General features: G+C 37.9%; 1 protein-coding gene across 1 annotated transcript in view; it reads right to left on the reverse strand.

The window, feature by feature from the left end:
* Positions 1 to 2,734: 2,734 nt before the first annotated feature.
* Positions 2,735 to 26,730, reverse strand: part of cd37 (CD37 molecule) — a 55,176-nt gene continuing 31,180 nt past the window's right edge. The window contains exons 4-9 of the mRNA XM_036520752.1: positions 25,381 to 25,511; positions 21,194 to 21,268; positions 10,891 to 10,998; positions 9,950 to 10,147; positions 9,701 to 9,784; positions 2,735 to 2,919 (exon numbers count right to left, since the gene is read on the reverse strand). Of these exons, the coding sequence (XP_036376645.1) occupies positions 2,842 to 2,919; positions 9,701 to 9,784; positions 9,950 to 10,147; positions 10,891 to 10,998; positions 21,194 to 21,268; positions 25,381 to 25,511 (674 nt within the window). The 3' untranslated portion in view covers positions 2,735 to 2,841. The remainder of the gene's footprint in view (positions 2,920 to 9,700; positions 9,785 to 9,949; positions 10,148 to 10,890; positions 10,999 to 21,193; positions 21,269 to 25,380; positions 25,512 to 26,730) is intronic.

A 26,730-nucleotide genomic window follows, 5' to 3' on the forward strand; every position in this document is an offset into this window, starting at 1 on the left:
CTTAGCCACCGTTCCTGTGAAATACTAGCAAGTCCAGCAGTCTTCCTCACCAAAGCTCATGCCAAATGTGTCCTAACAACCACCCCTCTATCAAACTCATGGAGATCTCTTCCTCTAGCCATGGTAGCCAAAATAAGGGGCAATTGGGCCCACCCTGCATTTTTATACATGCAGTGATGTTATTAAATCATATTATTAAAATCAATCTCAAAATCTTGTTAACATTTCTTGATGCCATTTGCAACTGAGGACTAGCATGGTAGAAAGGTATGCTGTGTCAGCAAGGACGACTTTCAAAATTGTGAGTGATGGATTTTTCTTGCAGAACTACATTATGTAAAACATAATGGTCTTTCCCATGCTATCAGATGTTTTGACCAGTTCTTTTAATTTGTTTGTATGCAAGTTAGAGGTTGTCTTAGGTTGGTTGGCTGATGTAATTGCCCCACTGTATTTCACATGCTTGTTCAAAAATGCATGCAATGTGGGATTATCCACATTTATGACACAAGTAAAAGTTTCTTCTAGGAAAAATTTTCATCTGCCACACTTCATAGGTAAGCAATGCATCATTTCATTAAATAAATTAAGTATTAAAAAAACATCACCAGAAAGACAGCATGGGTCAGCTATACTTCACAATCCCTTGGAAATTCCTCTAAATTGACATGCATTACAATGCTATGGCTGTAACAAAACTGAATTTTGCATGGGCTCTGCAAACGATAACGTGCACCACAGTGCGGCTGTGACATGCATTAAACAATAATACAACAACAACAAATAAATGAATTTATTTTAGGTGTTTAACTTACAAAATTAATCTTGAACATCAATACTTGAACACTATTCAGATATTTACAAGAAACATTTTTCACTTTTTAAGTTACTGAATCTATCACAGTCTTTTTGACAGAGGGTCTGAGGCATCGCTGGTGCAAGTTCTGTTTTGTGACTGTTTTGTGACAAAACTGTTTCTGTGACATAATAAACAAAAGGGTGAACTTCAATAGATGACCAACATGAAACCTTTATGCACCACAGCAATGCAGATAGCATTCTCTATAAATCACGTTGAGAGGTTTTGTCTTTCAATATGACAACTGTGAATCAAAACTCCCTGTCAAAATTTGGTAAATGAAGGGTAATTACTAATAATCACTTAAAGAAAACCATTTGCAATTAAAAATTATGACAAGACATGAATGACAGCTGATGCTGAAAAAAAACCTATTCATTCCCATAAATTCTCCACAATTAACCTTAATTCCCATTAATTCAGTTTCAGTTAGTTTAATTCCTGGAATTTTTCAACCATACACGCAATATGGGTACATATCAAATATACTATATGGACAAAAGTATTTGGACGCCTGACCATTACACCAACAGGGACTGTAATGACATTGTATTCAAATACATATACTTTAATATGGATTTGGTCCCCCTTTTGCAGCTATAACAGCTTCCACTCTTCTTGGAAGGCTTTCCACAAGATTTTGGAGTGTTTCTGTGGGAATTTGTGCCCATTCATTCTGTAGAGCATTTATGAGGTCAGGCACCGATGTTGGATGAGAAGGCCTGGCTCGCAATCTCCGTTCCAGTTCATCCCAAAGGTGCTTGATGGGGTTGAGGTCAGGGCTCTGTGTGGGCCAGTCAAGTTCTTCCACACCGAACTCATCAAACCATGTCTTTATAGTCCTTGCTTTGTGCACTGGGGCACAGTCATGTTGGAATAGAAAAGGGCCTTCCCCAAACTGTTGCCACAAAGTTGGAAGCATAGAATTGTCCAAAATGTCTTGGTATGCTGAAGCATTAAGATTGCACTTCACTGGAGATAAGGGGCCTAGCCCAAACCCTGAAAAACAGCCCCATACCATTATCCCTCCTCCACCAAACTTCACAGTTGGCACAATGCAGTCAGGCAGGTAACGTTCTCCCGGCATCCGCCAAACCCAAACTTGCCCATCTGACTGCCCAACAGAGAAGCACGATTCGTCACTCCACAGAACACGTTTCCACTGCTCCACAGTCCAGTGTCTGTGTGCTTTACACTACTCCATCCGACGCTTGGCATTGGACTTGGTGATGTGAGGCTTGCATGCAGCTGCTCGGCCATGGAAACCATTCCCTGAAGCTCCCGTCGCACAGTTTTTGTGCTTACATTAATGCCATTGGAAGTTCGGAACTCTTCAGCTATGGAATCAGCAGAGCGTTGGCGACTTTTACGCACCGTGTGCCTTAGCAGCCGTTGACCCCACTCTGTGATTTTACGTGGTCTTCCACTTCATGGCTGAGTTGCCATTGTTCCTAAACGCTTCCACTTTCTAATAATATCACTTACAGCTGACCGTGGAATATCCAGCAGGGATGAAATTTCACGAACTGTCTTGCAAATGTGGCATCCTATCACAGTACCACGCTTGAAGTCACTGAGCTCTTCAGAACGACCCATTTTGAATCACAAATGTTTGCAAATGGAGACTGCATGGCTAGTTGCTTGATTTTACACACCTGTGGCAATGGGTCTGATTGAAACACCTGAATTCAATAATTAACAGGTGTGGCCAAATACTTTTGTCCATATAGTGTACATACCAATGGAAGCTTACATGGGCTAGACACACAGTACAACCGATACACATCATCATAGTATTCAAACTAGTATTCAAAATTTGATAGAAACAAAACTTATTCATGAATGAAAACGTAATTTTAATACTGTCAGGGAAAATTCTTAACTTACAATAAAAACTTCTTGGAAACTGGTAATCTTTCAGTTTCTTGAAGCTGTTACATAAAGACCAATGTACAAAGATGTCTCCCATTGCCACTCTTGATTTAGGAGTAGCGCGTCAGCATGTTATAATCCAAGGTGATCTGCCTATACAGACACATCGAAAGGGTCATACCACAGAGCTAAAGAAAGAGAGGAATAAAAACAAGGGTCATTGTGTATAAGGCATTAATATACATATATATTCACAGTGCAATGCACACAGCGACATCATTTTTGTTTTAATTATTTTACCAGAACTGCTTCTGTTTTTAACAGCTTTAAAGCATTAAAGATTTTTAAAAATTAAAGACTAAAATTTTTTTTTAGATTAGTGGCATGGTCTGCAAACCACTAGCGATCTACAAAGGTCTTTCAAGTGGAAACAGATTTATTAAATAATTGGTCATAAATGAATAAATATATATAGATGTTTATGGGCCCTGTCAATATAAAGCTACATAATGTATATATTACTTTCTTTTTAAAGTTACTAGTGAAGACTGTAACTTCCAGACAGTTACAAGTATAATGAGCGGCTACAAGTATTACAAGATAGCAGTTATAAAATGCTAGTTATAAATCAATCTGGTTATTATAATCAGCTAGCTATGTATTCTATCTTTCGGCAGTTAGATGCATACTTTGCTGGCTAGCTTGCTGTGTTATAGCTAGTTATTGTAACCAGGGTAGCTAGTGGTGTGCAATTTGTAACTGAATAAATGTTTTCCAGTGAGCCATATGTACTGATTCACTACTCTAAAAGATTCATTTATTTGACTCACCAGTCGGGCAACCCCAAAAATGCTTTGAGCAACTGCTACAGCACTGTACGTATGGCAATAAAACCAAAACTGACTCTAAGTGGAGGATTATTTAAATCAGGCATTAAATCAGGCAGGTACCCAGGAAGTGTGTCAGAAATGCAGAGTCACTGATTAAGCACCCTCAGGCACTGAACAATTAGTACACCATACGGACAACTGGAAACTGACAGAGGATAGGATGGGTACAGTGACTGTTTTGCCACTTTAAAGAAAATAATTCGATAACAATAATAAATTTGAGTAGAATGTGTACCTATAAATAAGCAAGTGCATATTTACTTATTTATTCATTCATTCATGGGTAGCAACAGGGTTTACATACTTAGTCTATGGCAGATTTTCCAGTTAAATTGTCTGCCAACCAAAAAAAATTGAGAACGACTATCCTAGATTGTTGCAGTTTCATTCTAGTTTTTTTTGTTCATTTTCAATTTATGTATAAAACTTAAAATTGCTGGTATATTCTCAAGGGAAAAGATGGGCTTAATTTCACACCACTCATAAAGATGAGATATATGTGGATTCAGCACACATTCTGGCATTGTTTATTGTTCAATGGACAAATGTTAAATGTACTCAAATGCACTTAACTGTAGTATTGTGAGTAAGGTTGGGTATTGTTTGGGGTTTTTCCGATACCCATGCTGAAGCGATTTTTTAAAAAAAACGGTACCGGTGCCTAAACGGTGCCTGAACCGATACTTAAAAAAGCACAAAACGACGGTCGATGACATTAAAGAACAGCTTTTTTATTGCTAAGGCAAATTTGAACTTGAAATTGAACAATATATTAACTGTTAACAGTTTAAAAGATACTTAAATATATAAATATAAATAAATACAAAACACTTAACAAATGTTCGCATTGTTAGCACATGTTTTTATTCTTTATCTTTTGTAGCCATGTGTTTCTATCTACCACATGGAAGCAGCATAGTGCTGTTGCTGTGATATCAACATGGAATAGATATGAGTGACGTTTTTCCCCCTGGAAGCATTTTACATGGCCTCGGAAAACAGGCGTGCAATATCATAAAGGGAAAAAAATACAGGAAGAAACCTAGCACCTTAACAACCCTTTCGCACGTAACTTATGCTATGTAGCGTGCGTGTTACGTTACATGGTTCGTTGTGCTTTCATTAGCGTTATTAAGCTTCTCACAGTTTTCAGTTAGCATTTGCTATATTTTTTAACATTAAATCGCTGTTTCCTCAAAGACAAAATAAGATTCTCCAATCTAGTGTTCTAATCGCACCGGTTTTAGCATACGCGCTAAACGGCTAAGCACACTGGTTTGACTGTATTTGACTGTTAAGTGGCACCAAAATGAGGGACAGAAATCTGCGTTGCAATTCGGTCCGGTAGATACCAATCGTATAGGAGCCCGTGCCATATTGGCACCGGGTTTGGCTACCCAACCTAATTGCGAGAGACTAATAATGCCTTAAGAAGACATAATTCATTCAAAAGACATTTTAATTCTAACACACCCAATGTAATCATAGATATATATTACTGATTTATATTCAAGACATGCGCTGGATACTGCATTATACATGTTTAAGAGACTCAATGGAAAGTCTACCTTGCCAATACTCCATGTAAAAATCTCTGCATGTGATTGAGAGACAAGACAAATGTCAGTGACTGTCAAAAAAAGCAGGACAAAAATACACAGGCAAGGACTATGGCCTGTTGAACACCCATTTACAAGCAACTGAACACAAGTCTCATGCAAAGAAAGTCAGCATGCAGTTATGGATCATGTGAAAGCAGTAGCAGTACCAATGAAAGCTTGAAAAGGTCCAATCAAGACTGAACAAAGGCTGTACACATTTTTATGTGAACATTAAGATATGTCTTTTGTGCATGGGAAGCAACAACATATACTACAGTGCACATGTTCTTCATTGGTACTACTGATGCTAAAGTAGCATGAAACATAACTTGAAACATTTGCCAAAATAACACCCCACCAATCAAATATTTTTCTTAAAATCCCTTCTTGTCCAATTCAAGTTAGCACAAGGATACCAGGCATCCCATTGCAATCAATGACAAAAATGGATTTCAATTAAAATCAATGAAATGCGTTGTCTGGTTCTATGTGGATGATAACAACATTATGATGACAATTTAGCCCTTTCCAGAAGCCTACCTTCTTGCTAATGAATATGATTTGGATTGGGTCACAGTCCCACCACGTATGTACACTCCCTTCCAGGTAAGCATGAAAACATGGACCACTGCCCAGAAGAGGGGGAGGAAAAGCTATATTGGCACTTTGAAGTGGGCAGAGATATTGAAGCAGTTCGGATGTAGGAGCATGCAATTTGTTCTTATGTGGCCAATGGCTGTAGCGCTAGGTCAATTGATATGCTATTTTTTTGGTGTGTACTTGCAAGAGTCACTGGATCCCCATAAGTTCCCTGGAGCCAATAATTAGGCTATTGCTTCTGAGCCATTGTTTTTAAAAACAATTAAACCAAACATCAAACCCACCGACTGCAGTTGCTCCAGTGGCTGATGGAGCCCAGAAGACCATGCTGTCAAGGGGAAATCTCAAGAGTTGGTTCACCTTGGCTATTTTGATTTGGGAGGTCTGCCTCGTGCCACTTTTGGGTTTGTTTACATTCTCACACAACACACAATTAGGTTACGCTAGTTAATTCCCTTTCACAGCCATTTTTCATCATTTGTTTTTTAGCCCAGGATAGCTTGATCATAAAAATATGTACAAATATTTCAGCTAAGACTCCACTCAAATCCTACACACATAACCCACACACAGACATGAGGGACATTCAACATAACTGCCTTGGTACGTTGTCCTTAATTGAGAAATTTAAGCAAATTTAAGCAACTGACTTTAAATTTGTAATTTAAAGTTACTTTTAAGTTAAGCTAAAAGGATAAAAAAAAGTTACGTTAAAGGACAAAGTACCACAGCAATCACATTAACTGCCCCTTTAAGCTTCTACAACCTCACAGACCATGCAAGAAATGCAAAACACAAAAACAGAGACCTTGAAGGCTGGAAAAGCCTGTCATTTGGCTTTGGACGGCGGTGACAGCAATTACAATGACAGTGAGTGAGAGAACAGAATACTGAGAGACAAATGCATTGGATGAACTAAGAACAGATAGTAAGAGGGAGGCAGAGAGAGAAAGAGAAAAAATTGTAGTTGAGTTGTAAGATTAGCATCAGTATCCTGTGCAAAGTAAATTATCAACACATAAAACAACTTTACAAGTGATGATCAAGAGACTACAAAACTGTACAAAACCACCAGGCAGCATTTTGCTGAATGGGCTTCAAATCCAGTAATATTCTGTGTTGTCAGCATTAGAATGTGACCCCGTACATACGGAATTAATGTGATTTCATGAATTCTTATTGGTTTCAGTGAATGTCTTGAGATTCTGAAATGTCTATGTCCCTCCCCCTTACCAGAAATACATGGGTTAACACCTTTCACCAAGCTGTCAGGAATCTCAATAAAAGACAAATGGTTTGTGCTCAGCTCCCAATCAGAAATCATGGAAAATAGTCTTTCAAAAAAGGCCTTGATTTGATGTAGTTTGCAGCACTAATAACAACACATTATTTAACTCAGGGGATCACTGCCATGATGCTAGTGCCTCTTTATGAATCATGGTATGCATCAAAAGCCCATGCAGTGCCTCCAGATGTATAGCTGCCCACAGCCATAATATGTTTGCTTGCCATTATTTGTTGTTCCATCTGTGAAAAACCCAGCACAGTCCTCCCATTTCAAATAATGATAAAACTTATCTAGGATTTGGAAAATTTCATCAGCTGTTGATTGGTTTGACAGAAATTGACAAAAAGCAAATCCCTTTTCCACTGATGTGATATCAATGTATTGCACATATCAAATAGTCTCTGTTGTTGTCAGTGACTTCATGCACTTCGATGGTAAAGCATTTGTCATGACTTTTTTTTCAGAGAGCTTGTCTTCCAACTCCTCTGACAAATCACAAGCAATTGTAACTGTTTAACAAATTAAAAGATTTAATTTGTTAAGGAGTCGCTTCACAAAGCTTGGTTGAAATCACGTCAGTGGCAGCAGCCAGAATGAACTCTTCTGTAATCCTATGCTAGTTTGTGTACCAAATGGCTCTGTATGCTAGTTGGTAGGATGCTACTAAGACTCTTGTAGGTGCATTTTGACTGAACAATTTTGGTGACCATAATATTCTTGCAGGTTTTTTGGTTTAAGAGATTCAAGGGCTCACCCACAAGAACACAGTAGTCTCTAAATGCCATCTCAATTGATTTGGTTTTAAACTACCTGCTGCCAGTGTTCATCATATTGTATACGTTTGTTCATTATATGCAGGTATAAATATGGTTTTCTGCAAGTTTACAAAGCAGGACAAAAGCAGATATATCTAAAGATAAATGCAAGTTGAGGAAAAATGCATAAATAAATGTTCCTTTTTTTCTACATTTCCACATTTATTTCTGTACTTCTACATCTTTTTCTGTATTTCTGGCTTCGATATGATAGTGAGGTAAGCTGGTCTATATTTTCTTGTAGATTCAAGAATATGCCCGATTACTCTTGACTTACTTAAAAGTGAGTTACCTGTGGTGCATGTACTGCAAACAACCGCTACATACTTGTATTTGTATTAGTAAATGAAGTGTATTAGCAAATGGACAATCATGCGCCCAATGACTATTTCCCATGGGGGCCTTCATGGAAGATTTAGGACAGTTGGTGAGATGAATGTGATTGAGGTAAAATATGCTAGCCACAAGCATTGCAAAAACAAGATGTTTTTCATTTGTTCTCAATAAATTACTCCAAAGCCTTGGTTTTTGCATCTAAGTTATCTGTTGTTGCTAAAGGAGCAACCATTCACTGTGTTTCTGATGACATCATCCTTGGTAAAGGTTTAGGCAGAGTTCACAGGGTTTGATTTGCTAAGTTCACAGTCTTTGCTGTTGAAGAGAAAATGAATAGGCCAAATCAGTCAGGGGCTGTTAACCTGAAGCCTTGGATGTGCATGTGGATCTTTGGCTGCCCCTCTGTCACACTGAAGCTAGAAATTAGCAGTCCTACAAGATTACCTATTATCAGATTTTTTAAATAAAATCTAAAATCACACAACTAATTTAACAGACCACAATAATAGAAGGATGATCAATGCTGGCTACATATCCCTCATTCTTTTATGCTTGTGAGATTTTCATTTCAGCATGCATATGCCACCTTTTCCATCATTCCTGACTGTGTGTTTATGTGTTACGGTTTACAAAAAATGAATATCTTTGTGAGTTGTGTGTGCGTGTTGTAGGGTTGCCACCTTTGGTTTGTGAAAAACCAGGACACTTTGACCTATATTTGTCCTGACGCAGACGCACTCCCTGACGCAGTTGCACTTACTCTGGACTCCTTTGTCTGCTGCTGTCCCTTTCTACATTAAATAGATTTTTTTACTTTAACGTGTAAACATATACTGTCTGATTAAAATCTAGTATAAAATCTAATCATATGTCCAAAGGTATACTCCCTTTAACAATGAAAACATGATTAGATGTATTATAATAGATTATAAACAACTATTTAACTTAATGAATTTGGGCAACCTAACACTGACATTTCTCACCTCTTTTTCGCACTTACTTTATTGCCACAATCCGTAGATAAGTAGCTGTGGCCGTGAAGCACTCCATGGTAGGCTACACTGCTAAGCTCCGCTACTGCTATCCTGTCTTCCTCTGGTGAACCTTTTTTTGTCATAAAAGTTAAAATGACTAGATTTTTTTTGCGTTTGCTTAATGCAAAACGCTGGTGCTTCTTTGTTATTGCATGATTTCCAGCACTGTCTTTCCTTCATATTTAACTGAAATTTTGGCTGGACACAAAAAAAAACAGGTCTGTTCAAGACAAATTTCCTGGTAAGTATGTAAATCAGATTTCTACTTTTGTTGTGATATCCATATACAAATTTGTACTACAACTGTGATACTACAATAATACTTCTCAATATTTGTATTTCTTCAGAATAACTTAACCATTGGGGAAAATCTATATGTAAATTCATGTGAAATCTCCCACTCACCTCCACCAGCACCACAGCAAGTAAAATGCCAAAAATGACAAGCATGTTTTCTTGCAGCCACTTCTTGAAAACAACTTTGCAACCCTGAGAAAGAGGGATAATTACTGATAAGGGGGGGGGGTAATTAGAGGGAACCCTGAGAAAGAGGGATAATTACAAATTACCTGGTTCAGTACTTTACTACATAGAAATGTTTCTACAGGGAAATATAATAATAGATTTGTTATTTCTAGTATTACAAAGACTCACTTGTTCATAAATGGAGGAGGTGTAGTTTGATGAGGAGTGGGGCAGCTCGTGTCTGTTCATGCCTGTTCTCATTTCAGGGATGCTACTTAGAGAGTGATTATGATACACTGTGATATTGACTGGCTGGTAACAGCTGGGAGGTTTATTAACTCCATGATTGACCCAGTCGTCTGGCCCACTCCATCCACAGCAGTGAATCTGAGGGACAGGACAAGAAAGCAAAGAAATGTGAGTGGTAAAGTTTACATTTGATTAGGGAGAAGGCAAACACTGAGGCTGTACTACTCAATTGGTGCAGACAGTTCCATGTCTTAAATGTCAAACATGCATGAACTGTAGTTTTTTTGCTGGGAAAGCACAGGAAAGCACAAAATATTGGGAGGAGAAAATGTTAATAGATGATGTGAAACAACTAACAACTGATGCAATTTACCACAGCTGAAAGCACCTGTGGTAAAGTTTAGTCCACACACATGTTAATACATGGGGGAGACAGATGTGAAATTTATGGCTATTGTATGTATTGTAATGTCATTGTAGCGAGAAGAATTGGGCATAATAAAACAACGCGACTTGGAATGGAAAGGGTATTTTCAACTTTTTTTTCAAAAATTTGTTTAGATGTCCACGGCAAAATTGCACATGTAAAATGGCAGTCCTTATCAGTGTTCTTGGTAAATCTGAACCATACTCATCTACCTGTGTATTCAGGAAGCTGATAATATACTAACATCTTATGAATCTGTAAGCATTAAAAGTATATAACAGTGTTTTTCTTTCTTTTCTACCAAGAGCCTTGCTCATGATAATTACATGTACATATCTCATGTGAATACTTTCACATATCGAATGAAAACATACACTTCCGTGTATGTTCTCATTGGCGTGACATATGGATGGGGGGGAGCACAATGAAGCATAAGTGCAATACTAAAAATTACCTCTCTCTGTATATACTCCAGAGTCTTCTCAAAATTGTAAAGGTTGGATTCATTCTTTCCGAATGATGTGATGATCTGAATCACATGTTCTTTTAACCTGTCCTCGAACTGGAATAAAAAAGGTGATTTTTGTTCAGATCATATCCTCCTTGCTGAATTTAATTTTGTAAATTACTTACTGATTTTCCTATTTCAATTCCACACAGACATTCTATTCAAATCATTTTTTCAATTGTTTATACTCTGTACTTGTTCACACTCTGTGACTGCAAGCATACACACAAAGATCAAAAGTTGAAACTCTTGTATCAAAGCTCTAAACCATTTCTGCAGAACTTCAAGCACTTTTCATTTGTGTTCATACAAATTTCAATTCCAGGTCACTCTTTACACTTTACACTTTACACACAGCTCTAATAGCACAGTTTCCATACTGAAATCTCCTGTATTCATAACAAATATAAGACTTCCAATACCATATTGCCAATTGTCAAAAGACCTTATTCACACCTCACCTGTGTTGTTATTCTTGTTTGTTAAATTATCTCTCACAGTTTTGAATGAATAAAGGTCACAGATGAACTTGAATCAAACAAATGGAGAAGAGAAATGGAGAGGAAGCAGTAGGGGAAGAGGAAGAGTTTGACCACAACAAAACATTCCCAATGACATTTGTGCAATGTTGGTGGATAATCTCATCAACCATATGGGTTCTGCATGAGGGAGGCTGGGCAGCAGGCACAGCCCAGTTGGAGTAATTTAACCTTGGCTTCTATCATTCCTTTAGAAATGACAATAGGTTAGGAAACATTATTCAGTCCTCTGTTGTGCTATCTAACACTGCCTTCAGCATTGCCCCTCCTTGGACGTCACCCCAGAACCTTTGTGCGCTATGTTGTTGTTTCTTAGTCATGCCATCCTCTCCTATTGTTTCCTAGTCTACGCTTATTGTATCTTCTCTCCCTTCACTTCTATTGGTTCACAGTCTACGCTTATTGTATCTTCTCTCCCTTCACTTCTCCTATTGGTTCATAGTCTACGCTTATTGTATCTTCTCTCCCTTCACTTCTCCTATTGGTTCATAGTCTACGCTTATTGTATCTTCTCTCCCTTCACTTCTATTGGTTCATAGTCTACGCTTATTGTATCTTCTCTCCCTTCACTTCTATTGGTTCATAGTCTACGCTTCTTGTATCTTCTCTCCCTTCTCTTCTCCTATTGGTTCATGGTCTACGCTTATTGTATCTTCTCTCCCTTCACTTCTCCTATTGGTTCATAGTCTACGCTTATTGTATCTTCTCTCCCCACACTTCTCCTATTGGTTCATGGTCTACACTTATTGTATCTTTTTCCTCTGACTGACTGAATGCATCCCATTTTAGTTTTATATTTTCTTTTATGAGTCATACAGCTAGAAAATAACAGCTGATTGCCTGCATTGGCCTAGCTGACATCTACTGACAAATGCTTGCAAACTGTATGTGGATTTACTGCAATTTGTCATAGTTGCCCATTATAGTAGTGCTGAGCTAACGGCCCCCCTTTGCAGGGTTTAGTTCTTCTTTGTCTTGTTCCCGTGGCCCATCTCCTGGGCAGTGTCCAGACGGGGCCTAGTTCTTACATTAACCCTTTGTTTTAAGGCCTAACCTTGTAGCTTATGGCACATAGATATCTGTGTGCCTTCTTACAGTCTGCAGCACCGCTGTCTGGCTAACTGAGTTATTTAACCCTTTTTATTATTTAAACGTGGGCCTGGAAATAATGGTGATATTCCAGGCATATATGCTTAAAAATAAAATGAACTCTGTATTATTTAATTATGTTTAAAAATCATATAGGTGTGGAGTGGAATTAATGGGAAATTTCAGAAGTGTTATGTTTAAGAATAATATACAATTGATGACTATGGTGTTTATGGGATTTTCTAGGTGGGGTAACAGTAACAGTTTAAAAATTAAATAATGGTGTATCAAATGGAAGATGGGGTGATCTTGAAGGAGGAGCCTGGGAGGAGTTGGAAGTTGGAATCTGAGATAGGAGGAGTGAGAAAATCATAAAGGATGGATGCAGGTTGAGGGGAGGGCAGAATGCTTGGGGATATGCTTGCGAATGCATTGTAACCTGTTGCTCCGCGGACCAACCCGGTTTGCTGTATATGACTGATCACCATATGCAATAAATCAAAACCTTAATTACATCAGACTCTGTAAGAACTCTTATTTATTTCCAGAAGGCACCGAAGTGTGGAGGAAGGCCCTTGGTCCCTCTGGCCCAAACCCGGAGGATAGGCACCACACTAGTGAGTGGAGATTTTAAAGTTGTTGGCAATATCTCAGCTAAAATCAAGTCCGATGTGTGGGAGAAATTTGGAGTTATCTCAGACAACGAAAATAACATTGTTAAAGGCTTCACAGCGTGTAAAACCTGTCTTAAAGTTGTTGTGTATGATAGGCGCAAATGTGGCACTTCATTGCTGAAGAAGCACGCAGAGAACTGTGGTATCAAACCACCAGGAGCGGAGGAGTCAACTGAAACCGTCAACAGTGGATGATGTGCTTTTTTTACACAGCAATCTAAAGCACCACACCAAACACCAGATCTTATTTCCCCTGCGTAGGAAAAGGTAGGCCAAAATTGCCCCCATTCAATCAAAGAAGACTGGACAGTGCCACGTCTTAGGCCCATAGTCTAATTGTATAAAGTTTAATAGCCTGATGCGTAGTCCGGTAATGCAGGCTACATTGTTTGTGTACTTTATAGGCAATTGAATGGATAGGCTACTATAGGCTACTGTCGCCTAAAGGGTTAATTTTCATACGACCGGGGCATTCCTCCATTTAATGTAGGCTACCTGGACACTGTTTATTTTAGTTAACACTGTTAATTGAAGGCCTGTTAATTTTATTTTTGTGCATGGCGGTGATTGAAGCCTGAATTGTTTGATAGTAGCCCAGAGGCTATTTTGTGGCGATAGCCTATTTATTTGTGTTGCAGCCGTGTCTGGATTATGGTTGGATCTGTTTGCTGACTATTAAAATATTGCCACAGAGCAGGGCCGGCCCGCGGCATAGGCAGTATAGGCAAATGCTAAGGGCGCCGACCATCCAGGGGGCGCCAAAAACGGGGGGAGAAAAAAAAAATTAATAGGAAGATAATGAGCCAAAAATATCTAACTGCATAGCAAACCCTATTAAATATGAATAAAAATAATAATAAAAATGATGATCACACTTTACTTTCCTGAGATGCTCCCCCTTCCCCCCGGAGTAATTAGACTCTACCTGCTGGCGGAGGGGGGGGGGGGGGGGGGGGGAGGGGGGAGGGGGGCACGCATTGACGTGACCCCAAAAGCAAGCTCGACAACAAGACAACGACGACAGGACAACAACAACATGTCAAAACGTCCCAAACTGTCTGGTGCCCAGGGGAGGAAAAAAAGAAAAGAAGAGGAGGAAAAAAGAGAGAAAGGCAGAGGTAATGTTACAATAAAGGTGATGTCATGACATTATTTGTACGTAGGAGAACAACGACACGTTGTTAACCAAACATGGTTTGCTAATCAATAAATAGCTAGCGTGAACTGTTTTAACTTCAGTTAGGCTAATGGCATGTTACGAAGGACCAACGCTGTTATGAAAAATGGCACTCCCACCCAGCTTCCAAATATGTAAATATTATAGGGTCAGCAAGAGTTAAAATTAAAATAAAACTTGTTTACATTTTTATTGAAAACTGGTTAGCTCACGTTTTCTTAGCTTGCAATATTAGCCTTAATCAAAAAGCTAACGTGTTATTCCTTTTCCTATAGTTTTAAGCCTGCACAGTGCACATCATTCCTGTTATAGCATACCTAGCATTCCTGTTATAGCATTCCTACATTCTATATTATAGTGCAGTTTACTACTTCTTTGCATTCTGCTAATCAGCATTTCCTTGTAATGACAAAAATTGAATCTTATATCATTTGCATATCAGAAAAGTATTAAACATGTACAGCGTAGTCATCATGCACATATCCCTTAGATTTTTAATTTGTCATATTTCAGTTTATTCTTAAAATCATATTATGTATCATATCATATTTATTATTAGATTGGTGTAATATATTCCTCTTCTCTCTTCAGATGCGCTGTTGAGGTTTCTCAGTCCCACCCCTACAAATCTTGGGTCATCTACAGCATCAAGCGCTCCTCCTGCTCCTCCTGTCCTCCAGTAGATGTCTTTATAAGAGCCCCCTTTCTCCCCTTTTATTGATATTCTTGTAATTTTTTTTTTTGGCAATACTGGGTTTTTTTTTAACATCTTATTGTGTGCAGTGCCTTATTTATATTGTATTTATAATTTATTTTATGCCACTGGTTTACACTTTTTTTGTGGCTATTTAAATCTTATACTTTATTTAAGCTATTCATATTGTATTTTCAAAAATTTCATATTTTTATTGTATTTCTTTCTAATTTGTTCCGAGTGTTTTGATTTTGCAATCGCAAATAAAAGAATGTCAAAGACAAAGCTATTCAGTTTCTTGTGAGTATGTACACTATGGCCAGTGACACTTTCCGTAACAGTGTAATAGATCTTTTTTGTTTTTATTTTACCCTGTATATACTGTATATATTATATACAGTGACTCTTCGATCACCAGTATTGATAGGTTTTAGTATTTTGGCTGCCTTGTTTACACACTAATAAAGAAAGCTTTCCATTATGATACTGTTGGATTGTTTTGGCCCTATTTGCTTTGCTATTTGCTTCTGCAATATGCTGAATGTTTAGAGTATCTTTTGGAGCTGAAATGTGTTGTTTTGGAAAGCCAACTATACTGTAAGGCATGCATGCACTGTTTCGAGAACATGTTTCGGGGAATGCATTTAAGAAATTGAGAAATTCTGCTGGTGGCAGACAGCGTCTCTTCACTGTACAGCAAGAGACTGTAATGGCAGAAATGTTGTTGGCAAACAGTGCCATTGGACCAAAATGCCTTTAAACTGAGAGATCCTGGAAAACTAATTATTGAGGACAGTGAAATGTTTCTCAATGAAGAGGAACAGGGAGAACCTGTGCACTTGCACAGTAGCACTGATGTGAAATGAATGCCATCCTCTGATTGTCAGTGCTCCCGCCCCCTAGCTGTTGTGTTTTTGTTTTCCCCATCTGTCATCACGGTCCATGTGCTTTTGTTTTTCCTTGTGTTCCAGCCCTGCCCCACTCCTCGCTCTGTCTTCACCCGCCTGATTGCCTGATTGCCTTCACCTGTCTGCCTGCACACCTGCTTCCCATCCCCTCCTCAGCCCTGCCCTATATCTTCCCTGCGTGTCTCTGTCCTGTTGCTAGTTTGTAGCAGTGTGTTCCTGCCTGTTTTGTCCCCGCCGGTGGTTCTGCTTGTTTTGTGGTCCCGGTTTTCGACCTTGCCTGTGCTCTGACCTGGTTCCTGCCTGCTGCCTTGCCCTAATCGCCTGATAGCCTGCCTGCCTGGTCCTCGACCCTGCCTGCTCCTGTTCCTGATCTTGGTTATCCCTACGGACTGCCTTCCTGGTCTCGACCTTGCCTGTTTTGAGTTTGCGATTTTGCCAGATGATTTCAATAAACCCGTTTGGAACCAGAAGTTCCCGTGGTCCGCGCCTGAGTCCTTGCCTGAGCCGTAACACTGATACACTTGTATGCAGCAAGTCATACAACTGCAACTCACTACAGCAGAGTGGGTGCTCACTGGAGAACAGGCCCTACTCTGCTGTCATCCAAGCACCTCTCAGCACAAAGTGCCTGACAGCAATGAGATGAGGTCCATTGCTGACGTACCCAACCCTGTCCCCAGTGGAAGCAAGCAAATTTGTTCCACTGCTGTAGATCCACGGTCACCACTGCCTAATGACATGGCTGGAATTGAACCTGGGCTGTACAGCATTACATTTTTACTTTAAGTTTTTACTGTTTTCATTAGAATCAAACAACTTACACAGACAGCACAGTGTCACTGATATACATATTTCAGCAGCAGCAATGAAAGCATTTATCTTTGAGAATAAAAGAGTGAAAAACAAAACATGAATCACAAGCAGGGCATATACACTATGGCATAATATTCTTTATATCATGGGTTAACATTAGTGCTTTTCGTTATTCTGAGAAAAACTGGTATACTTTTCACAGTGTAGTGTTCTGCACTACGTAGCTATAAGAAATTTGAGACTGCTTTTTCTAGCATCTAAAAGAATTCTCCAACTATCTTCTCCAGACATTTCCAATTTAGTGCTATTAGTCACATAAGTCTTGAACTGTAGTTGCCATCTTGCATCCTACAGTTAACAATTGTTTTAGATATTTGGATTAGAATCCAGGAGTTGCATGATTACACAGGTACAAGAATGGGACCACATGCCCTAGTATCTGAATAAGAGAGTTAATTACCCTTCTCCTAAAATCAGTTAGAATATTGCAGGGTATATGAACAAAAGAACTGGTAACACTTTACATTAAGGTTACATTAGTTAACATGAAGTAATGTATTACATTATCATGAACAAATGATTAATCAATACATTTAGGCATAAATAGGGCTTAGGTAGACTTAGCAAATAGTAAACAAATACATAAACAAATGGTTCATAAGGATGTTACTTCATGTTGAGTAAGAGATAAAATATCACACTGTTTCACAGTGATAGTCCATGATAGCTAATGGGCCATATGTATCAGTCTTTGTGTACAACTTGCCGTAGGACCATTAGTACGCACAATCTCACGATTTGTGTACGGAGGTTTTTCGTCAGAGTTATCAAACACGCCTGATTGTCTTAATAAATCTGAGCGTAAATCAAATCAGCGTGAGATCATGTGCACATGAACCCGCTTAACGTCCACTCCGACAATTGTTCTTATATGGACCGAGAACCACCTTTAATTAGTCAAATTAGCATATCAAAGATCCCAGGTAAATCTGAATGAAATGCAGAGATTGATGTTGAGGATCAATGGCAGGATGTAAGAAAAGAAATTATTTGGACCCAGAGATAGAGGTCATTGTTGAAGAGGTGGAGAGGAGAAAAAAATGTCCTTTTTGGGGGCCAGACTATTTCAAATCGACGGAAAAATGCGGAGTGGCTGAGTGGTGACTGCTATGAATGCAGTTTTACCAGAGGTGCGTATGGTGGAGGTGAAGAAGTGGTCGGATTTTAAAAGAGACCCAAAAACGAATAAGCGCACACAGGACCGGTCAAGTTTCGGTCAACAAGAGAGAGCGAGAGAGCTGCATGGCATGAGCAGAAAGACAGACAAAACTATCCAATCATCTTTTTTTTGTTTAACTTAATGACCCTGACGCTGTTGGCTATTGTTTTGTTGATTTTAGCAGTCATCTCTCGGTGGTTAGAATCATTCATAAATTGTATTATTTTGCATCTTGTAGACCTACGTTCTGAGTGCTCCGATTCCCTAAATTGTTTGAGGACACTCAGGTTTAATACTGGCTTCACCACTGCTGTGAAATAATTAGGGACCAAGCACTGAAGGTTCTGGAACCCTATTGTAATTGTTAGTGACCCTGTTGGAATTTTTTCAAAATTTTTTTCCCAGATTCCTTAAGTCAAGCCGAGTCCAATGCACCCATTGCCGTCAAAGTCCCCCGTATTGGATTTTCCGCCATTTTGCATTTTTACAAAAACTGTTTTTTCACTACTCCTCCTACAAATTTTGTCTAATCTTTATCAAAATTGGTACATATCATCTTGAGACCATACCTCACAAAAGTCATCCAAATATTTTAGATATTCCTAAATGTTCGCCCATAATATGCAAATGAGTTTGACAGCGAAGACACCAAACAGGTAGTGAGGTCATATCTCGGCAATGCTTTTGTGTCTTCACACCAAACCTGGTACATGGACTTCCTACACAGTCCTGAGAGTGTCCAAGATGTTTTGTGTCATTTCACCCCTAGGTGGCACTATAACCAAAACAAATGAATTCCTGCTCATAACTTTTGATGTCTTTAGCTTAGAATAATGATTCTTCTTTCTTTTGATTCCTTGAGTCATGTCAAGTTGAACAGATGTAAAATTTTCATTTCCACCATATTTGGTTGTCCGCCATTTTGAATGTTAATGAACACAGTCTTTTCACTACTCCTCCCACATGTCAGAGCATATTGAGAGCATGCCACACAAAAGTTATCCATGATTTTTTGTTTATGGAAAGCACTCGGTAGTAATGCGCTAACAAAGTCAACAGCAAAGACGCCAAACAGGTACTGAGGCCATCTCTAAGCAGTGCTTTTGTGTACTGACACCAAATTGGGTGCCTCTGTTTGCGACTATGCCCTGAGGGTGCCCAAGTGTTTTAGTGACGTTTGCCTATAAAACATATTGCATATAATTTGTATTATACTTCTATTTTAACATATCTTTTGAATTGCATGGCCTAAAATCATAATTCTTTCTCTTTCTTCTTCTGATTCCCTCAGTCATGCCAAGTTCAGCACACTTAATGGTTTCAATGTCTGCCTTATAGGCCCTCATTGTACTTGGCCCCTGTATCGCTGCTTGCAGCTATATTTGTATTTGATTTTGAAACAGTAGTTTTGTGTTGTTGTTGTTGTTTAGCCTTTCAGAGGCTAATGCATGGTGAATGCAAATCAATGACTTTCATTAAACCTACCACCAGTGCCAGACCAATTTTAGGTGGTGACCTGGCAATCTGCCCCTAATATTATTATTATTCATATAATGGCCATAACGCACAAACACACGGGAAGTGTAAGGTAGGGAATTGTTTGTATGTAGTAAAAACGCCACTATACTGTCACCCGCAGGATGAAAAAAATGCAGAGCTGGATGATAGCAGGATGATAACCTACTGTTTAACTATATAAAAAGATTTGCCCCCTCGCCATTTTAACACTTTTTAACTCAGTCACTTCATCCTGGTGCAATAACAGTCATCAATGATTGACACAAGACCCGTTTACTTGCATCACTGTTAGTTCCTCTTGGTGTCACCAATCTGCAAATTATAAATTTTATGCATACGCCACCTCGAGACCATGCATAGACGTACGCAAGTTTTCCCAGGAAGTATCTTTTCTTAAATACCGTTTTATGTGTAGAACAGTGCTCAGCACGATTTTAGTGCGTACGCACCGTTGATACATGTGGCCCAATATGTATTACTTGTGAACTCAAACTTAAAGATGAAGTGGGAACAGGCAAAAGATTGATCATTGCTCTGGAAAATTTACAATAAAATCCCTGCCCAATGTAATTAAAGCTGTAATCTATCACTTTTTGCCACTGGCAACAAGTGTGTGCAGGTGTGGAACTGCAACATTTTGGTATCATGTATGTAGTACCAAACAGGATCTCTGGCAATATGGAGTGATTCCCTTGTCCAAACAATATCACTGGAGATCACTGCGCTCCCTTTGTTTATTGGATAATACATCTGATGGAAAACACATTTGATGCCTAGCATGTGACAGGTAGCTGGTGTGAAATTTAAAACAAACTGTTTTATTTATTAGAATCGCCTGGACATTATAACCATGGATGTCATGGATCAACAAGGTAAAAAAGCAAGACAACACTAATAGAACAACAATCAAATCTGGTTACATAATTCCTTATTCACTGATGCTGGAGAGATTTCACCTTAAAGATTTCACCTTGTCAGCATACATCCCAGTAGCTTGATTACGGCCAGAGGGACTCAAGCTGATAACCAACAGTGAAACATGTTGGCAAAACCACATGCATTAATGAACAGTAGCATCAGTAATAACTAGCACATATAGCTAAAGTCAACTTAGCCAGCTCAACTAACATTTGACTTCAAAACAACTAGCATTTCAGTTTCTTTTTTGGGTTTCTTTAATGTGGAAATCCATTCTGGCTCTCAGAATGTTGTCTTATTTTGATGTTTTGAAGAAATTGCTCTTCCTGTCATTGGGGATGCTGACCCCTGAGTAAAGTCAAGACATGCTCACTAACTGGCTAGCAAGCTGTGAACAACCACTGCCCAATTAGCTTTATGAGATTGATCGTAATTATCATCATGGATATGCCCATTGCACCTACATTTTAAGTCATTAAATTCAAGGAATTTTTTTCCAGAAATATGTGGTGAAATGGCTGTATGATGAAGAAAGTAATATGCTCTTTACATTACACTGCACATGCCACATTGACCATTTCAGAAGAAACCTTTTTATTTAAACCCAGAGTGAGAGATATTCCACCATTTATCTGTCATTAAGCAGTTAATTTTGTGACAATTTTCATGACAATCAGATCCCACCAAATCCATGTCTTACCGCAGTCTTCTGTGTGAAGAACAGAACTCCTCCCACAATTTGAGAAGCCAGCAGGATGGTGAGCAGGAAGAAATACTGCAGGGACAGACAATGGGGAATAGGGTAAAAACACAAAAGAGAATGATATGATAGTCAAAGAAATACTTCAGAGATCCACTATAAACACAATTGATTGACTGTATTCATTCATTACCAGATCACTGTTTACCATTTTGTTTATAACAGCGACTGAATTTTAGTTTTTCATTTCAAAACAATAACTCAAAGGACAATTCATTTTTATTCGGTGATCATTGCTGTCCATGTTAATCTCAGTGTCTTAAATTTTATATTCTATGATGTAGTGCTCCTTGAGTAAGACTTGCTTCAAATGCAAGATTTCACCCATGACTTGTAACTTGAGACTTGATTTGAGTAAAATGGACTGTTTTATGTCATTGTAGATGTATTTTTTACAAATTCGCATTTATACTTGATTTTGAGGAAAAACATGAATAATAAATGAGTATATCCAATTTTAGTATTTAGGCTGTCTGCCTTTTGTTCAAATGATGTGGCAAGATATACTGTATTTGTGATACCTTATAAATATTGCAATTTTTATTAGTCTCAGCTAGCCATTCTAAAATATACCTGATCAATAACAGCCTGGTTAGCACACATTAAATCCAAGAGTATGCATGACATTAAGTGCTTAATTATTACATTTAATTATGAAATGAATTTGCAGTAAAATAAAAGAAAATTAATGTGCCACATGTAGTACACATGTAAGGCAGCAATGTAGCAAAGTGGACTCATATATGAAAAGTTGCACTGATGCTTCACCCTTGGGCAAGGTACTTAACCCAGAATTGCCTCAGTAAATATCCAGCTGTATAAATGGATAATATGTAAAATCTGTGAGCTATGTAAGTCACTCTGGATACGAACATCTGCTAAATGCCAATAATGTAATGTAAAATTCATCACTCAACCTTCTGAGATTGAACCCTATGTTTTTCCTCCTTACATTAGCATCTCCCCCAAATGCACACTAGAAGATTGTCACTGGAAGGTTGTCGCGTTTGAGACTTGATCACTGTGATTTGACTCAACTCATTTATTGGGACTTACAGTACCAGTCAAAAGTTTGAGCATACCTGATTAAGATAATGAGAAACGTGCATTCAAAGACATTTTGATCTAAAGACTTATGCTTAAATGCTTGAAATTTGTTTCTTAGACAAATAATAAACAGTGACATTGATGCCCATGTATGAATTTCTTTCCAAAAAATGTAATGTGTTATAGGCCTGCTGTTAAGATGCTACAATTAGCATTCACACAATTTAGTGATCAAAAACACTAAGACAGAATCTATGAAGTGGGACAGCTGGCTTATTTAAAAACTAAATGACTAAATGCTGACAATGAATGTATAAATAAATATTTTTGTTCATTGTTGTTCACATATTTCTACATTTCTATATTTCTACATTTATTTATTAATGTATTTGTTTCATTTATTTATTTCTACATTTCTAAATTTATTTATGAATTTCTGTGTCCAAACATGTTAACCTGATTCTAACAAAGCATTGGTTGAGTGCGCATGGGTAGGCATAGCAGACACAAGCAACCAACATGCTGATTGACTCTGCTCCTTGCAGCTTCCATGAATGTTCTGAATCTGCTGTCTCAAATGATATGGGATGTGGCATGTGGCGACGACTTTAAGTTACTTTTGTCTAAGTCTTTGAGTTTGGTAAAACTACCAGTGGCACTACATCATCCAGCTGCTATTTAGCTAGATATGTACTGCATGTACTTGATGGTAAGCGCTTGTGTGCAGCTACTTAGCTTGTTGGCATCCCAAATTAGAGGAAAAGTCTTTTTTTTAATGTTGCTTGTTGTTCTGAATACAAAGTCAAACGTATGTTGATTAAAATTTTACATGCTTATTAAGAGACTTTACACTGTTGTGACAAAAAGGATGATTATTTTAGAATGGCCATGCATGTTCAGCTTGTCTCATATTGACAATGGTAAAATTAAAACAACTCCAGTCAGGTTCCCTCCCATGACATGGAGAAAGATAAATGCATAGTGCTTGTTAAAACTGAAAAACTTTTCAGAAAATTGAATAAGACAAGTTGAATGCCAGGCAATGCTAATTTACATCCAAAAGATTCAAGCTCCTTTAAAATAGTGAGATAATAGCCAACATTACAGATGTTTGTGATTATGCAATTGATTTACTAGTTAGTGGTTAAAATGGTTGTTTTAGTGTGAGAAAATATGTAAGTTAGACAAAATGTTACCCTCGCTTGTGTTCGTTAGTTATCTAACTTACAAGCTGTCAGATCTGTCATTATTTAGTTGCAAGCCAATTAAAATCACTTTGGTTGGCTGACAGACCAACCACATTACTGAAAGATATCAATTTTTGTAAACCATAACAGGTAATTACACAGTCACACAACATGACATGACAAGAATCGCTAGCAAGCTGGCTAAGTTGACTTCAGCTAGATGTGCTGGTTAACACTAATGCCAAAGTTCCCTAATGCATGTGATTTTGCCACCATGTTTGACTGTTCATCATCAGCCCACTAGCATGAATGAAAGAGGGATGTGTGGCCAAATTTAATTATTTTTTTAGTTGTATTAATTTTGTTGTTAAAGTGTGAGTCTAGAGTAGTCTATTTTACTTTACAACTTTGATAATAGGCAATTTTGTAGGACTGCTATTTGATCATCTTGGAGCTAGAGGGGGGCAGCCAAAGAGCCACACCCGGTGTCGCATGCCTATCTGGAGCCACAGGTTTCTATTCATTTTCTCTGCAGCAGCAGAGACCGTGAACCTAGCAGTCCCCCTGAATCATCCCCTAGGATGGTGTTGCCCAGAAACCTAGTGAACAGTAGTTTCTTTTGCAACAGCAGTTTGTCATGCCAGAACTAAGGCTTTGGAATAGTTTATTTAGAACAGATAAAATCTCTGACAGAACACATTTCAATGACTGAGTCATATCCAGCCATGTCATTGGCTAACCAGCTAACAATCAGCTTATTGTGTGAAGCTTGAAGTAGATGATGTAAATATAAAAGCTTACTTTTTCAGTCTCTGTGGTTATCATATTTTATTCCAACTATATTAATCTCAAGAACTCCCCTAAATCTTCCATGAAACACTCCACACAAAAAAGGATGTAGTTCCTGGACACATGGTTGATCACTTCCTTCCTAACAAACAGGTCTCAAGCAATTGCACAAGGCTGTCACTCCACAGCAAGTCAAGAGTAATTGAGGAGACTCTTAAGTCTACAGTCACCCAATTGCATGTAAGACCAACTTACCTCATTAATATGTAAAAGGCAGAAATACATAAATGTAGAAATACAGAAATGCATAACTAAATGTAGATATAGCAATACAGAAATAAATATATGTTCATTTATTTCTACATTTACTGTCAACATGTATGTATTTATTTATACATTTATTTATATATATTTTAAATAAATTAGCTATCATACACCACAAGAATCATTCCTATCTCCTGTTGTGGAAATGCTCCACTTGTGAGAATCATGAGCAATTTCAGACTGCCTCACATGTAATATAGTACTCAATGGAATGTGATGGTGCGTAATAAATGAAAAAAAACAATTCAAATGTCAAATAGTCTTCCAATAGCTTAAATTCTTTGAGCGGTCTAAAGACTAAAAAAAATTCACTCTACAGTGTACACTATCTAGGAGTCTTAAAGACTTTGTAACCTATGCAGTGTCATTTATGACTCAGATACTCAGAATTAATGTGAATCAAATTATTACTTCATGTTTGGATTTATGTTTGAACACTGACTGTGCCATGGTGTTGTACTGTAGACCAGAGAGGCCTAGCTATCCATAGTGACCTTTGATAATAGCTATTTTTTAAATTATTTTATTTTATTACAAAGAATTTTGGTAAAATACTGTACAGTAAAGTAAATTCAATACATTCCACATTTGAGGAACAATTTCTCAAATAAATTTTTTTACCCTTTTCTTTGGAATTCTACTCTTAGGAAACAGCCATCGATAAGCATCAAGTTGTTTTGAAATGATGTGATTCTTGTAAGAGTACAATGTATTTAAAGCTCCCTAGTGGACATCATTTTTGGTATTTTATTTATCTGTGCTAATCACTGGATAACTCACCATTCCCAGCATGCACTTGACTTCCTTCAGTGCGCCCAGACATCCAAAAAAGCCCACAGCCATAGTGACGGTGCCCCCAATGGCCAGAAAATAAGACAGTAGAGGGAGTGACATTGAGGAGGGAGGTGGGACTGAGAAAAGGAAGAGAATGTTGAAATATACATTCCTAAACGGCACACAGATACTATGGCACAACACTTCATTATTTAGTTAAAATTCCTTATCAATGTCAGCAAGTAATAATTGCAGAGACCTAAAAATGTAAACCTTAAAAATGAGCTTGGCAGTACAAATCAAACTGAAAATGTTTATTTATCAGAAAACATTAAAACCCACATCTTGATAAATAGCCCTGTGTTAGACGTGAGACAAAGAAAGTTTGGGGGCCCCTCCTGACCAATATCAGTCCAATCCTTGAGATGTGTCTTCAGACACATCTGTTTAGACTCTGCCTGTACTGACCTATCACACAAACACTTTCATACAAAACACCACATTATTCATTTAAGCTGTTTACTCATTTTCTGTAAGTCAGTAGACACAATGGTAAAATAAGTCTGCCATAAAATTATTGATATCAAAATTAAGCCAAGTTATATTAAACAGTCTAGGCCACATTGCCTCACACAAACCAGACAAGCACTTTTCCAACAGAAACCAAATGTTGCCAAAATTCTTTCATCTAACTGAGGGGCTGATTTCTGAATGATTTTGTGCAGACATGCATGTCTCTTTACATTAAGTTCCATGGTGCATTATTGTGGAAATAATTAGACAAGAAATACACATATAAAGACAAACATAAAAGCAGTTTCTATCTGACAATTTTTTTATTTTATCACAGTTGACAGTCTTGCACAATTGCCAATAAAAATTTGAATGTTTAATTTCTTTAAATCATTTCTTTATTTTGTATTCTGTAAGATTTGAAGCGTATAAGCACATGCAACAGATAAAATTCATCAAGGAAGATAAACCCCATGGAATTCCACAAACATACAAAATCAAATTCAATGATCAGTGATCAGAATGTTCAATGATTAGTTAATTTGGCTTCCCTAAGGCATTCATTAGTCATATGGGATATGTCACATTTATTTTAATTTTGTATAAAGGCAACACCACCCCCTTACCCCACCCCTGAGTTTATGTTTTTATTGAATGAATGCTTATTTTTGGCAGTAACAAGATATACAGGGGGTAGACAAAATAACGGAACGCAACATAAAAACGGACTCGTATGTTCAAGTAACTAAAATCTTGTGATAGGTGGGCACAGATGCCACTTTTTCAGCCCCCCCCCCCCCCCCCCAATTTCCTTTGGATTATAGACAGTGGTCTTGATGTGCT

This window comes from Megalops cyprinoides, chromosome 1 (genome assembly GCF_013368585.1).
Source record: "Megalops cyprinoides isolate fMegCyp1 chromosome 1, fMegCyp1.pri, whole genome shotgun sequence".
In the NCBI taxonomy this organism is placed as follows: domain Eukaryota; kingdom Metazoa; phylum Chordata; class Actinopteri; order Elopiformes; family Megalopidae; genus Megalops; species Megalops cyprinoides.